The sequence below is a fragment of the Parasteatoda tepidariorum genome, chromosome 6 (genome assembly GCF_982258835.1).
Source record: "Parasteatoda tepidariorum strain Cologne lab strain chromosome 6, Ptep-v5.0, whole genome shotgun sequence".
Classification (NCBI taxonomy): domain Eukaryota; kingdom Metazoa; phylum Arthropoda; class Arachnida; order Araneae; family Theridiidae; genus Parasteatoda; species Parasteatoda tepidariorum.
Genome location: NC_141760.1, coordinates 61,478,236 through 61,490,361, shown reverse-complemented (window position 1 = coordinate 61,490,361; position 12,126 = coordinate 61,478,236). Strand labels below are relative to the sequence as shown.

The 12,126-nt window shown below is 29.2% G+C and overlaps 1 protein-coding gene across 19 annotated transcripts in view; it reads left to right on the top strand.

The window, feature by feature from the left end:
* tgo (Aryl hydrocarbon receptor nuclear translocator homolog tgo) overlaps positions 1–12,126 on the top strand; it is a 116,763-nt gene that overhangs the window by 44,748 nt on the left and 59,889 nt on the right. For 13 of the 19 annotated variants that reach the window (XM_071178558.2, XM_071178555.2, XM_016068683.4 and 10 more), the window contains one exon: positions 10,842–10,922. The exons of the other annotated variants lie outside the window; for them this stretch is intronic. In XM_071178558.2, coding sequence (XP_071034659.1) covers positions 10,842–10,922 — 81 coding nt within the window. The remainder of the gene's footprint in view (positions 1–10,841; positions 10,923–12,126) is intronic. 19 annotated transcript variants of the gene reach the window in all.

Below are 12,126 nucleotides of genomic sequence, written 5' to 3'. Positions count from 1 at the left end.
ACCGCTACCGCCATTAATATTAAGGAAACTTGAAAAGATTTTAAGGATAGCGTCAGTGATGTTTGCTTGCTTATAGCTCTCATTATTCAAAACAGGTGTTTATTGCACGTCCTTAGATATTTAATTATTTATAATTCGTTATGCCAGATTAACTCAATGATCAACATGAACGAAGGTAGCATAAGCGAACTACGTCACCAAATAAGTGTTTAAGTAGTTTAAAACAACATGTTTTTTTTTATGTATATATAATTATGCCTTAAAGACGTATTGCAATGAAACTAAATAATTTAAAATCAACGGTATTTAAAGTAAAACTTAAAAAAAAAAAAAAAAAAAAAAAAAAAAAGAAAATAAATTATATATTGAAAGGTCAAATTAATGAAGAAATTGTACCAAATCATTTAATAGAAAGGTAAAAAATCTCCATACTAATATTAATGCCGACATTGTTTGATTAACTTTGGTGAAAGTTACTTATTTTTTTTAAATTTTTTTTATAACCCTCGTTGAACAGCCAATTCAAATTTGAGTTTACGACTACCAATGTGCAACTCTGTAGCCTTGTAATTTTGAATCAATTCCAGAAAACCATAGAACTCCTGGATCAAGTATTGGGAGAAATTTGCCTTCGTAGAGGACTTTTTGATGGAACTAATCCTCATTTGCGTTACATGTCGAAGAAAACCACAAAAACCTCCCACGACTAGCCTGACAGCAAGGAGACCCATGATCCGTCTACTACTGAGGATATTTTACATCAGCTCTGTGGTCGGTGCGAGTCGACCAGCCATCGCTGGGATTCGAACCGGGGTCACCTCATTGGGAGGCGAGCGGATTACTAATTGGAATAAAAACTAAGCTACGTACTTTAGAGAGAAATTAATGGAGAAATGATACTAATTCATTTTGGAGAAGCGTAGTAAATCGCCCTACTATTATTGATGTCTATGATGCTTAATTAATTTTGGTTATATAACTGAAATTTTAAAAAAAAATCTTAGTACTAAATAACAAAATTAGTGGAGAAATTGTACTTATTAGTTTGAGAAAAAAGTTTAAAAAAAATGCTTACTATTATTGAAGCCAATGACGCTTAGTTTTGGTAATAGATACTAATTTAAACAAAACTGTAAGCTATATACTGGAAAGAGAAATTAATGGAATTGGTTGCAATTCGTTTAGGTTAAGCGTAAAGAATTGTGATGCTATTAATGAAGCCAATGATGTTTAATTAAATTTGGCAGTAGGTACTAATTGAAAAAAATATAAGCTATGTATTGAAAAACAAAATGGTACTAATTCCTTCAGGAGGAAAATAAAAATTGCCCTATTTTTATTGATTCCAGTGGTGCTTAAGTAATTTTAGTATTATGCTAGTTGTTGGAAATTTCAATCAATATCGAACATAATGTAGGTAAAATTAGTATATTTGGTATATTTAGTACCGAAATTGATAAGTACCAGTGACAATCCCTTAATTGTGGTAAATTTTGACCATCATGAATTGGATTAGCCTTGAGATAGATGAATTACTAAAAATGGATGATAAAGGAGGATCGAGATGGATGGATGAGCTACTAAAAACGTGTTTTGCTTAATCTGATAACGTAAAGCCACCGGCAATGACAAAAAATAATCTGAATAAAAAAAAATTGGACGTAATTTAGCTTTATTTGCTGTGTTAGTCTGTCTTTGTGTTTTGTGCATGATTTCGTAGTGTTGTGATGTTCAGTACTGATTTATTAACAGTTTAATTTTTTCATCCCCTTCGGAGAACAGGTGTATAGCTAGAGTCTAAATAAAACACTCAATAAGCATGTTGAGATTAATTTTTTTTTTTTTAAAAAAAACTCTTTTTTATACTATGTAGATGAACTCATTCTTCCAATGTTTAGTTTATATTTTTAGGTATGGAAATAATTTTTCAAACATTTATTTATATTTTGGGGATTTCGGTTTTTAAAATTATTAATAATTGCTTGTAATAAATACAATGGTTTGTGATAATTATTAATAATTACAAAATGCTTGTTATGTTTGTTTATTAATAATTACAAAAGGCTTGTTTCGATTTTTAAAATTAATGGAAATCTTTCCTTAAAAAAATACGTTGGAAAAAAAAAATACAATGTTACAAATCACTGTCATTTTAGAGTGAAAATATGATTACCAGTAACAATATATTAATTGAAAGTTTTGTCAATGCTTTCTATTCGATATCGATCATAATTAAGTTCTGATGTTCATTTCAATTAAATTAAGGGTAAGCGATGCTGTGAATCCCTAAAAGAAATAGTTATTTCCAAGTAAGTTGCGTCAATTAAAAGTAAATTGAATCAAATTGCATATAAATTAAAAGTAAATACCTGTTAAGTTTTCTTTTTATATATGTTTTGAACAAAATTTTAGTAGTCAAAAAAATTAAACTTTACGAAACTAAACGTGTGTATAATATTTATGTATGACTCTTCTCGGAAAAGAATAGCTGACTTTATTACTTCAATTTTTATCTTATTCACTGATTTATATTATTGATGTCTTTTTCCTTTTCACGTAGGCTAAAAAAATCTAGTTAACAATATATTGACCAAAAAATGGTATAAAAGTCAGGGTTTATAATTTAATTAATCAAATACTATAAAAATAGGACGTGCAATGAAAGCTACATGCTCTTAAATTTTTAAGTAATTCGGTTGTAAATTGAAGGAATTGAGGATATTAAGAAAACTCTATTGAAATTTTGCGAATGAATATTTCTTCTACGTGTCCATAATGTGCTGTGTATCTTTATATTCAGTTTTTATTTTAAAAATTTCTCATTTTTATTGGGGAGGTAAAGAAGTTGATTCCTCAAAAACACAAAATGTAATTTTTTTTTAATTTCCCTAAAATATTTTTTTTAATCTTCACAACCATTATGAACTATTTTTTTAATAAAATAAAACCTTAAAATATACTCAGGCACTGATTAAAAGCGGTTAAAGCCCTGGGTAAAGTACTAATTTGGGGGCCGTCAAATATACACTGACTTCTGAATCCTTTTTTCATAAAAAAAATCATGGAAAACAAAAATATATATAAATAAATAATTTAGATTTTTTTTTTTTTTGTGCTTTACCTGTTTTACTATTATATAAAACGTTGAAAATATAAAAGGTATTGAAATATTTATGTTACAGGATAGCTCAATGAATGATTAAGATTATTGATTGAATTAATTATTAAAAATAAGTAAAATTTGTGTTGTTTCTATTTTGATAAAGGTTATCTATATCAATATTGGATAAACTTAGTCTATTAATTTATTTTTGGAAAAAAAAGCGCATTGAACTATATTCAATGATTTGTGATTAGTTCAATGAATTTCGATTAATTCAGCGAATTTTGATTAATTTATCTTCAAAGCACTCACAAAAATACTAAAAAACTTTTTTAAAATAAATAAATTGAATTAAATAAATTTAAAATTAGTGTGCCTCCGAGCTGCTCTCGTTGCACCTTTTAGATCCCTTCGCAATTCGAGTTCTCTTAACTCGCTGATTAGATCAATACTGATGAATTTTAGTCAAGATAGGCATAAATACTATAGTACTCTTCTTTAATACTGGTACTCTTTTTTTTTTTTAAATTTAAGTTCTAAAAGTTTGAAACATATTCGGTGAAATTTATAAAAGGAAACAAGAGAACAAGTTTTTATTTATACACCAGTTTTGTTACACTTTTCATTAGATTAGTTTAGCGCTAATAATAATGCAAATGCAGTTAATCAGCGTCAAGTCATAAATTTGCTGTTGGCATTTTAAATACCTGTCTGAAATGAAAAAAATAAATAAATAATTTTCGTACTGCGGAAGAGGTTTTCAACAGAAAAACATTGTCGTAGGAAGTCAACTGAAGAATTTCAAGTAACTCCTTTTAAAAATACTCACGTTTACTTTAAGTAATAAATTTTGGCTGTTAAACGCATTGAAAGCGAATAGCTATGAGACTGTTTAAATAGTGTCAAGCTTGCTTTATAGCATCGTTGACCCTACGGTGTTACGATTCTTCGTCATTTTTTTTGCCAATTGGCTTAAATCATGTTTATAAAGATAAATATTTTGAATTTCATGATATATTTCATCTGACCAGAACAGGTAAGAGGATAAAGGATAAATATTAAAATAATACTAAAAAAAGGATTGGATGTAACTTTTCTGTTTTTATTTACGTTTTTAGATAAATAATTAATTGACGTGCTGACAAAAACATACTTAACGTTTTTTATTTCTTATAGTCGCTTAAGAGGTTCCATGAATTTTACAATTTCTATGTATATATATATTTTTGAAATTTTCTTTTTGTATACACAATGTAAAAAATATATTTCCGAAGTTTATAAGTCCATCAAAAGCTCTAGGACAGCGGTTCCCAATGTTTTCCAGCAGTGGAACCCTAAATGATCGGCCTTATTTTGGTGGAATCCTGAGGTTTAATGAATAAATTTCTTTAGCAATTGTGAACATGTTAATTAATGAAAGAGTATTAGTTATTTTAAAAATGTGTAGGGATCTAAACTTTATTAATTGTGAAAATATGTTGTGAATTAAATGAAGAAGGAAATTTTTTCATCATGTCGTTTTATTAATATTCGTCTTAAAATTAGGTCTAGGCAAGCTATTGTTAAATGTTACTTGAATGGAATCACTCTCTTGTGAATATGATTATTAATTTAAGGGAAGTGAAACTTCCATAAGCTGTGAGTTATCACTTTTTACCCTCTGATGTCTTCAATGCTATATTGTATTTATATATGAAATTATTAATTGTCGTTTGTTTATTAATTGTCGTTTATGTTGTTAAATAGACACACGATATAAGAACATCTTTTTAAGGAAATATTAGCTATATGCATTTATTTTAGTTTTTTTTATGTATTATGTAAGGATCAATCTAAAAATGATTAGATCTGCTCGTCATGCAATACGTGACTTAATGTAGAAAGTCGATTTTCTGCTTGGTTTATACCAATTAAATATCCTTGCTAGATATCATAGAGTAGGCTACAATTTTCCAGAAACTATATCGGGCGAGAGGAACATGTTTAGCCGAATCGGCAAGAATCGATTTCATCCTGAATCAATAGACTTTTTATCGTCTTTCCTAAGTAAATACAGCTTATAGTTTGATTATTTACACACTCGGTTTATCTAATCATGCAATGCATTGTTCTCTTATAAATTAAAGACAGATGAAAAATAGTTATATCTCTGGATTGTTTTTTACAGTATTTCACTTGAGCTTAACGTTCTGTTTTATTAGCAATTTCATCCACTCGAACTAATACAACTTTTTTCTTAATTTTTGATGAAGAATTGCTAACATTTGTTGCCAAGCTGTTTTTAAATGTTACTTGAATGGATTCACTTGTGAACGCGATTATTTACTAAAAGCAAATGAGGTTTTTATAAGTTGTGGGTTATCACTTTTTACCACCGAAGTTTTCAATTATAAGTGCATTTATCTATAAAATTAATAATTGTCATTTGTTTCACCTGAAAGGTTAAACAGATACAATATAGGAGCATAATCTTTTTACGGAAATATTGGCAATATGCTTTTATTTTAGTTTTTTATGTATTATTAAAGGATCAATCTAAAAATGATTAGATTTGTCCGTCCTGCAATACGTAGCTGACTTAATGTAGAAAGTCGATTTTCTACTTGGTTTTTGCCAATTAAATATCCTTGCTAGATACTGTAGAGTAGGCGACAATTTTCCAGAAACTATACCGGGCGACAGGAACATTTTTAGCCAAATCGGCAAAAATCGATTTCATCCTATATCAATTGGCTTTTTATCGTCTTTCCTAAGTAAATACAGCTTATTAATAGTTTGATTTTTTACACACTCGCTTTATGAAATTATACAATGCCCTGTTCCCTTATAAATTAATGATAGATTAAAAACGTGTTTTTTCTATGGATTATATGTTCTTCGCGGATCAAAATTCGGCCTTTCCGAACCCGAGTCTGATTTTCAACCGCTGGGCTACCACAGCCCTGCAAGTCCTATTAAATGTTGTAAGTTTTGTCTAAGAAAGTTTTATTTATTTTAAGATCATTTTTAGGAATTTTTAATGTTATCAAAATTTGGGATCTAATTATCATAAATAAGTAGGGGAGAGTGGGGTCAATTGTAACATTTTTTACTTAACTATTTTTAACTAACAAAAAATCCAATATATTATTAGTATTAATTGACAGACGAGTAAAGTAGACTATCCTCTACTAGAAAAAAAATAAATACCTGATTTTAAATATTATTATATTAGTTATTAACAATTTTTGACAGTCGTGCAGTTGTTACAATTGTCCCCACTTACGGGGTCAATTATAACATTCATAAATTCAACTAAAACATAGTTAATTATACATATTATCATAGTTGTGATATATTCTTATATTGATCAAAATAGTAGTGATATTTTAGGAGTAAAAATAATAATGAGCAGAAACCTAAAGGGTTAAACTTTTAACTTTAAGGGGTTAAAAATTTTAATTTATGCTGTGAAAGGTGACAAATAAAATAATGCAAATAAAATAATGCAAACTATTGGTGGTTCTTAAAGAGTTAAGCATTGGTTTGTAAACATAAGATTATTTATTTTCAGCTGTTACAATCGTCCCTTTACTTATTGTTACAATTGTCCCCAAGACGCCATTTCAGCTTCATTTGTTAAAAACAATGCTAGTTAATTAGCAAAACTAATCTTTTTTTTATTGAAATGTAAATTAAAATGTCCACTTACATATTCGGTTACTAATTTTTATTTGCTTAAACAAAATTACTTTGTTACAATATAATATTCTAATACCAAAAAAAGTACTTGCATGGCGTGAAAATATCTTTTGTGATGTAACTCTTTCAAAAGTACATAAAAATAGTTGCCATCAGGGGTGTACATGTAGATTTATTAAATACACCTTGTGCGCCACCTAGGAACCAAATCTAGAACCCAACACTCGAAATTTTTGCGCTGTTACAATCGCACCCTGTTACAATTGACCCCACTCTCCCCTACAGAACATATTAAATTCAATATTCGGAGCTTAAAATATTTATGTGCAGCTGCCAGATACGAGTGATAAAAATTTCGAAAGCAACATACTAGTGTGTACAATGGTAGTTGTTGAAAATTACCTATATTATCATTTTCCTATATATATTTCTTTTGCTATGTTGAACAAAAATATATATAAATGGCTTAACATCCACTTCTGGTGATCGAAAAAATAGCCTCTCGATTTGTTTCCTTCGATTCTTTTACCTGTCCGTTATCAATAGAATTCTCCTACTTTCTCCGTTATTTCATTTTCTCGAAAGGTAGCCAAGTTTTTTTTTTTTTTTTTTTTTTCCGGATCAAAAAAATTGTAGTCGTTGCCGAGAATTTTTTTTTTTTAATATATATTTTAGTGTGGTAGCAGAGTTGGTGGTTTACTGCTGAACTCTAGGCAATCTTGAATTTGTAAAGGCTGAGAAAAAGAAGGTAAAAATCGGAAAACAAGGGACGAGAAAGAAAGAGAGAAAAGATATAGAAGTGAGACACAAAAGAAATATAATATAAATTATCCAATAGATTCATGGGGAGATGCGAACGTGGTAACCGATTTTCTCGATCTTTCCATCGTTATATGGGAAAGATCTCCAGGGCAATGCATCTGTATATAGCTATTTGGAGGAAAAATATATTACTTTTTAAAACTTTAATGAATACTTTTGATTTCCCAGTCAAATTTTTTTATTTAGTTTCTGGAAGTAATGGGTCAATTTATTATATACTTTATTTGTATCTTTGACATTTATAGGAGTTTCCGCTTTAGTTTTGTGTGTAAAGAAATACATTTAATAAGATTCTTCACTTAATTCTAAAGTAAGGCGTGAAAATTCCATGCACCATATCGCCATTGGCGCCTGAGTATTGACAGCTGGCGAGTATATAACATAATTATACTCAGAGCAGAGTTTATTAAACTGTGGATCCCGATCTGCGAAATCTGGAACAAGAGTCACCAAAAATTGTAGCGATTTCAATATTTCTTTTTAACATATAATAGTTTTACAATTACCGAATATTTTTACACAATGTATCTGGAAATAGATAAAGATAGGACAAGAGACAAAAAGCGAAAACGTGCCGACACTTTTTTATTCTTGTATTATAGTTTAAGTTAGTTACTTATTTAAAATTTTCGCATTGCTCTGTATTTTAAAGTCAATGACCTGAATTGGACTAGTACAAGCAAACTGACAATTCACATTTATGCATGTGTTGGATTTGCGCAATCCCACAAAATTTTCGTCAATAATATGTGGTCCCCACCCCAAATAGTTTGATAAACCAAACCCTGTTCTAGAGTAAAAGAGTTTGACTCTAGAGTAACAGAGTTTGATTATAGAATAATAGAGTATGAGAGTAAAAGTAAAGCAATACGTGTGCAATCGACAAATGGCATTTTAGTGCTGAAAGTCAACATTATACAAATACGAAAAGTTAAAAAGTTTTGGAATATTTCAGATATTTTTCGTATTTTAATGATATGTGGATGATATATTGAAACTATCGTATCGAAACCTTATGTAAACCTCATTTTAAGTTAATATTATTATCACTAAGCAAAAAATATGCTTCAATTTCTCGGTATCTGCATTCTTTTTGTGGTTTTGGACACCTTAACTTTGTTTTATGAATTAGAGATTGTTTTTGTAATTAGTCTCAGAAATATGACTACACGTAAATAAATTCTTCAAGTCTCAAAGATTGTAGAAATAAAATGGAATCGAGCTATTTTTCTCATGACATTTTACTAAAGGGAAATAGTCAAAAGCCATTTTGTTAAAAAAAAAATACTAAACAAATTTAGTCAACTACAAATGACATACTCATCAATAAACACATAGTTTCCGCACAAAAAGGAAAAGAAATAATTCTAAAACAGACTTGTCAAATCCTCTGCTTAGTCATACCGTGTCTGAAGCTGTATAATTCATTGTATGTAGTATGTATTTCTAAAGAATAAAGCTTTGCGTGCAATAATCTGTTGATGCTCAAAACAGCAGCTACATTTCTATTGTTTGGTGTCATATTTCCCCTTCGTGGTTCATTTTCGCAACATTATGGACAAAAGTTTTCTTTGGCCTTTTTATTGAAAGTTTATCCTTCTGTGAAATTTTTTATTTTATTTTATTCTTCGGATTTATTGTAGGGCAATGATAACTTTTCAAAGTACATCACATGACATTATGGACTTTTTTATGGGACATTGCCGTTTTAAAATATTTTGTATGACACTAGTTAAAATCTAGATCATCTGATTTTTGTAACTTTTTGTCATTTACTGAGAAGACGGTGGTCTCGTGTCAATATAGGAAGAACTTAGATTCGTTTAAGTGCCCTTCGCAGAAATCGAAATCTCAAAAAAATGACCCTTTTAATAAGAAGGCCTTTTACAAAACTCAGAGCTACTTATATGGACCGTTTGTTTTGTTCTAAACAATGTTCCTTGAAATAAATCTTTCTATACCGTCTGATTAATATTACAGCTTGTTATCTAAGAATCTACCTTTTGCGGTTGTTGGCATTAAGTTTATATATTGTTGGCATGCTTCTTGGTAAAAATATAATAATTTAGTTCAATAAAAGTATCGCTTAAAATGCAGAGGAAAAGAATCTTTAAAGAACAGAATTTTTAAAACATCTTAGAAAAGAATCTTTAGCAGCGAACGATGTCATTTCTGCATAAGGGTTGCTATGCAATTCTCAATCCTTCTGATGTGTTTTCTCGAGTTTATAATTGCCGTTATTGAATCACTCTGAATGCATTTCTAAAACTTATCGATTTAAATAACAGTATTGATATTCTTAAATTATTTTTAAGATAAGTATGGTTCTTTGATATGGTGGCTGCGGAAAAATTTTTTTTGATGGCTGAGATCGACGTACCACTGCCATATACATATACAGGAAGAAAAAAAACTTTAATGGCTGAGAGTCGCGAAGGGTTGGAAAATTTATTTTCATGCAGATTAAAATGTGCATTTCTGTATGAAATATTGATAAAAATGCATTTAAATGGTCTAGAAAATTTTTTGGAATGTAAAATATTATGTAATTTTTCTAACAATCAACAATAGATAAATCAGTTTATTTTAGATTTTCGTTATTTGATTCCTTATATTTGCTTAATTGAAATTAGAAGTATACTTTCGGACTTTTTCTAAAAACAATTAAATTTCATACATTTGAATAATTATAAAAAAGTTAAATTTTTTTGAAAGGTTAGAGCAAATATAGGAACTGCTCTTTTTAAAAATTGGCCTTTTTTTTAAAGTCACTTTTGAAACATCAATCTGTTCCTTAGTATTGTTTCCAATGAGAATACTTTTCACGTTTTCAGAATTTCCCGTAAATAGCAGCAAATCACATTGAATATCTGTATGTTGTGGTATTTAACTTGCGCTAATTATTTAAAAATTTAAAAAAAAATTACATTGGAAAATTATTTTGGTAGTTAATTTTAAATATTAACTCATGTTGTTATTCTGATTATTCAGATAAAAACGTTGCAATTTGTCCTAACTATGTTTTACAAAAAGTTCGAAAATTGTGAGAATCCTTTTGAACACCCCCTTTTTCTATACTGTATTAGATTTTTTTTTTTTCCTTTTTGATGAATTTTCCGTGATTTTATTTTCAATAATTTTAATATTTTTTTAAATGAAAATTTGATAAACAGTTAGCTTCCTCATTAAATTGATTCATTTAATAATTTGGCTAATTTTCTTCTCATTATTACAGCTCTGATGAAGAAGAAGGCCAAGGGCCCAAATATACTAGAATGGATGAAGATAATATGCAGGATAAAGAACGATTTGCGAGGTGAGCTTTAATTCGCATTCCCTAGAATTTTCTGCGTCCCTATGATGAGTTACGATAAATTCTGTAGTATTTAAAGTTTTCTGGCTGATAGCTACATCAATTCCAGCAATTGACTAAATTATAAATAATCCCTTTGACAGCTTGATGTTTTATTACCCTTTTACCCTTGGGTTTGTTCTAAATACCTTAATATTTAAAGTTTTTCAATCTTATTCTTTAAAAAAAAAAGGAATATATAAGATAATTCTTATAAATATTATTCGTCTCAACACAATAAAACTATTGTATAAGTATTATTATCAAAAAACCTTGGGAGTTTTTTCGCCGTGGTATTCTGCGAGATTTTAATAAATATTGTTTACGTATGTGAGTAGACTTCTTGTTGAAATTAAATACCGTTTTAATAAGGTTAAACTTAGACGTTCAATATTGTGGAATAGATTATGGAATTTACATGTATATATATATATATATATATATATATATATATATATATATATATATATATATATATATATATATATATATATATATATATATATATATATATATTACTATTTTTGCCACGAATCTTTTTTTACACTCATGTCCATAAATTAAGGATGATTCAGAATCACACGGAAATTGAACTCTAAACTAAAAATTTTAACATTCGAATTATCACACAGATTAATATGCAAATTAGAGGAAGCCACCAGATTGCCCCTATAGTATGACACAATGCCGAGAGAGGGGTATATAAAGAATGGTGGCTAAGAAGTAAAATTAATCACAAGTGTTCTGTAAGCCGTCCAGACCCACAACCGAATACTTATGACACATAGGACACATGTGGATTTTTACGTGGTAGAATTATCTGCCGTCTAGAATATGGGCGTACTCAGATGGTAGTATTCAAGGAACTTGGAATTGCTTAAAGTGTCATCTCTAGGCTTAAGCAACGATTCCAAAATAATAGAAATGTCAGTAGACGTTACAGTACTGGTCGCACCCGAGTTACAACGCCGAATAAAGACAGATATTTTACAGTAATTGCCAGAAGAAGCAGACGGAGCACAACATCCGACCTGCTTTGTCAGCTATCTGGAGTCAAGGGTAATACAGTTTCAATGCAAAACGCGCCCAGAAGTTTGAGACATTTTGGTCTATATGCTCGCTGGTCCGTCAGATGTGTTCCGTTCACAGCAACTAACTGTTGCCATCG